Raw genomic sequence first — 3,885 nt, forward strand, 5'->3', positions numbered from 1 at the left:
ATATATAATATAGCAATGAATTAGTCCCACAAGATGATGCTGTATTCCCATTGCCAGTGTTGAGTGCCCTGTGGTAGAATGGGTACCATATATTGTACATATCATGGGCACAAGTCTAAAGATAGACAAAACACAAATGTGATCTTCAATCAAACAAAACAAAGTGAAGGTCATTCCTTAACTGTATAGATTTTTGAAGGTAACAGCTTTAGATGAGTCTCAACATAACAGGAGTTTCTATGAAAGTTGTGTTGTGTTACAGTCTCCATATGATCTGTGCTTCAAATAAAAAATACAAATGTTTTCACACTTTTTCTGACTTTATCATATCTCTCAGATAGAAAGTAGGCTTTAACTTGAATCAACCTCTTTTCATCTGGATGTAAATAACTTTGATTCTAAGTTGTTAGCAACAGAACAACAACCACAACAGAATTGTCTCCCTGTAATACTGAATTTATCCATCTAAGTAATAAATATGACACTTTTAATTGTGAAGTTTAGTTATGAAGTACTGTGCTTTAATGAGGACTTTTAGTCTTTATTTTGGTAGTTTCAACTCTCCTTCCTCTCGGTCTTCTTGTTTCAGGCAGTACATAATGTAGCAACACCCTTGGGCTAGTCACCCATCCAGGAATACTGGTTTTACAGTGAGAGCAGACTACATAACTAACATTCTGTCAAGCACAGCGACAGTCAGGCACTCTTCGGAGACTCGTTTTCTTTGTGGATTTTTTGTCCTGCTCGGTTTTTGCCTGTTCTTTTCTTCAACACATTTTATTAAGAGGTTAACACATTGCTTCTGAGCTAAATCACATGTGGATTTTAGTTTTGTTATCATATCTGCTGAATATCTTTTGGTGAAAATGTCTAACAAGGGCACACTGGATTTAGAGAGATACAGAGGCCTGGACAAATCTCGTCGCTCTAATGGTCGTAGTCAGTCCAGGACCCAGACTACTTCCATGGATGTACTGTGTGACTTCTGCACAACAAATAAGAAAAAGGCGGAGAAGTCCTGCTTGGTGTGCCTGGCGTCCTACTGCGAGACTCACCTCCAGTCTCACTATGACTACCCTACCTTGATGAAGCATAAACTGGTCAAAGCTACAGGCCAGATGAGAGAGAAGATCTGTGCACAGCATGACAAGCTGCTTGAGGCTTTCTGTCGCACCGATGAAACATCAGTTTGTGTTCTGTGCATGATGGATGAACACAAACACCATGACATTGTCCCAGCTGGAACTGAGAGGACTGAGAAACAAGTGAGTTAGTCTATATTTCTGGTGAAAATGGGAACTGTCATATCCACTCAGTGAGTGATTTGATAGGGTATTTACTGAAAAAGTCTGACATGAACACAGCAGATGCTATAGTTTATCTGCAGTGTTATCATTCTCTTTACAGAAACAACTTGGTGCCACGCTGCACAAATCTCAAAACAGGATTGACCAAAGAATTAAAAAGTGGCAGGACCTCCGACAAGCTGTGGAAGCGGTTAAGGTAAGTAAAAAATCATCTCGCCAAAGGCACACTAGCATGGCACTAAAACAAGTCATTAAGCGTATTTGGTTTGAAAAAATAACATTTTTTCTTCCGCCCTTTTTTATTTTATGTATTTCCTCAGCATTCTGCTCAAACAGCCCTAGAGGAGAATGAACGGATCTTCACTGAGCTTCTGCTTTCCATAGAGAGGAAATACAATGAAATAAAGGAGATGATCCGCTCCCACGAAAAGGCCACTGTGTTACGGGCTGAGATACTGCTACTCCGCCTGGAGGAGGAGATCACTCTGTTGAAGAAGAGACACATAGACTTGGAGAAGCTCTCACACACTGACGACCACATACACTTTCTACAGGTGAGGCTGATCTGTGCTGAGGACCCCAAACTAGACCATGTATGGTGCAACAGTCACAGATTTTCTAAGAAAATAGTATTATGTCAGTGTTAGGGCTATGTGTTTCCTCTTTCATCTGTATCTTCCTCCTTATTTTTACCAGAGTTGGCAGTCTCTGTCAGGCCCTTCAGGATATGAAGACCTCAACAATACCAGTGTCGCTCCTTATTACTCTTTTGAAGCTACCAAGAGAGCCATTGCTGCACTGAAAATACAAGTAGAAGAAGTCACCAAGACAGAAATGAACAAAATCTCAGGAGCAGGTGAACAAATCTGTCTTTTATTCTTCACGTAGAGTAGTATTGATATCTCTCTGCAGAGTGGCTCCTTTTAGGAGTGGTTGTTTTTAGTCTGCTGTTGCTTTAGTGAGGTTTATGCTGCCATGTGTTTTCTGTCTATTCACAGTGAGGGACGTCTACATCACACAAGAAGGTGAAGCAAAGACAAGGAGAGATTCAGTTTTGAGGGAAGAACCAAAGATAAGAAACGAACCAAGGACAAGAGAAGATTTCATGAAATGTGAGTTTTTTTTTTATTTATAATTTTTTTGTTTTTTTTTATTGCAACACAAAATAACACATTTACAGGACAAAGCACATAACAAAGTTTATGAGACAACAGACATTAACAAAAGAGGCAAAAGGATTGTGAGAGGAAATGTGAGTTATTAAGTCAGCTACAGAATTACTGAATGCTCCTTTTGTGATACGTTTAGCACCAACCAGTCATGGTCTCAAGTACAACTAACATCTCCATTGTTAAAAAAGCAATGATTACACAATTTGGTGAGACCACAGAAACTAGTGTTAGCAGCCTGCTGCTCACAGAACAGGTTTGGCAAAATATAACAAAGCAAATTTATAAACAAACACAGGTGTTCCTGCTTTTGCTCCACCTGTATGGAAAGCAGTTCATTAAACAAACCAGAGCTGACCGTGAACTAACCTTGTCACAAGTATTTAGTTAGAATGTTCATGTGAGGCATGGATGAACTAAGAAAGACCTGTGAAACGGTGATGATAAAATGCCAACAGTGCTCTTAAAAATATTAATTTTGGCCTGTGTGATTAAAAACAGCGCAAGCAGAAACTTGCAATAACACTATAGATAGAAACAATAAAATAGAATAAAACAAATAGATTGATGTTTCATACCCCCTGTTCAGATGCTTGCAAGTTGATTCTGGATGTCAACAGTGTCCATCCCAAGCTTCATCTCTCTGATGGTAACCGAACAGCTACGATGAGGAATGAGCCTAAGAACTACCCCGACCACCCAGATCGATTCGACCACTGGCAGCAGGTGAGGACTTACAGGTTGTCAGTAGAGGCAGAGGCTTGTTTATTTGTAGCTGTTAATGATACAGTATAAAACCAATATGGTCAAGTTATCACAAAAGATGGTATTCCACATCATGAATATAGACTTAAGAGTAAAATGAGCCTTTACAGTTAGAGAACTTTCCCCTTTGAATTGCTTATTTATGAACATTTGTCAAATTATGGTTTTCTTTTTACTCTTAAAATTTGTTTTTATCTTTTCCCTTTGTTTGTACTTACTAAAAATTGCTTTTCAAATCAAGCTTTTAATATTAGTCTTTGAAATTACACTTTACACAATTAAAATGTGTTTATTTGTGCAGCTGCAACAAGTGACTTCACAGGAGAAGTTACATAAAGTCTCATGTATTCAGGCACCACACATCAAACAACACTGTTTTTTTAATCTCTCATTTTGTTTGTTCCCTTCCAGGTGTTGTGCAGAGACAGCATGACTGGGACTCGTTATTACTGGGAGGTGGACTGGAATGGAACAGAGATAGATGTGGCTGTTACCTACAGGGGAATTCACCGTAAAGGAAATGGCAATGAATGCAGCCTGGGCTGGAACGACAAGTCCTGGAGTCTGTACTGCTCTGACTCTAAACTCTCTTTTGTGCACAATAATAGAAGCAAAGACATTTCAGTTCCATCTTCATCTCGTAT

At 39.1% G+C, this 3,885-nt stretch overlaps 1 protein-coding gene across 1 annotated transcript in view; it reads left to right on the top strand.

Moving 5' to 3' along the window:
* Positions 1-866: 866 nt before the first annotated feature.
* Positions 867-3,885, top strand: part of ftr14l (finTRIM family, member 14-like) — a 3,644-nt gene continuing 625 nt past the window's right edge. Inside the window, 8 exon segments of the mRNA XM_020601872.1 lie at positions 867-1,265; positions 1,408-1,503; positions 1,628-1,861; positions 2,004-2,159; positions 2,251-2,419; positions 3,066-3,202; positions 3,653-3,878; positions 3,881-3,885. The exon segment at positions 3,881-3,885 is cut by the window's right edge and continues 625 nt beyond it. Of these exon segments, the coding sequence (XP_020457528.1) occupies positions 867-1,265; positions 1,408-1,503; positions 1,628-1,861; positions 2,004-2,159; positions 2,251-2,419; positions 3,066-3,202; positions 3,653-3,878; positions 3,881-3,885 (1,422 nt within the window).

The sequence above is a fragment of the Monopterus albus genome, unplaced genomic scaffold (genome assembly GCF_001952655.1).
Source record: "Monopterus albus unplaced genomic scaffold, M_albus_1.0 scaffold52.1, whole genome shotgun sequence".
Lineage (NCBI taxonomy): Eukaryota > Metazoa > Chordata > Actinopteri > Synbranchiformes > Synbranchidae > Monopterus > Monopterus albus.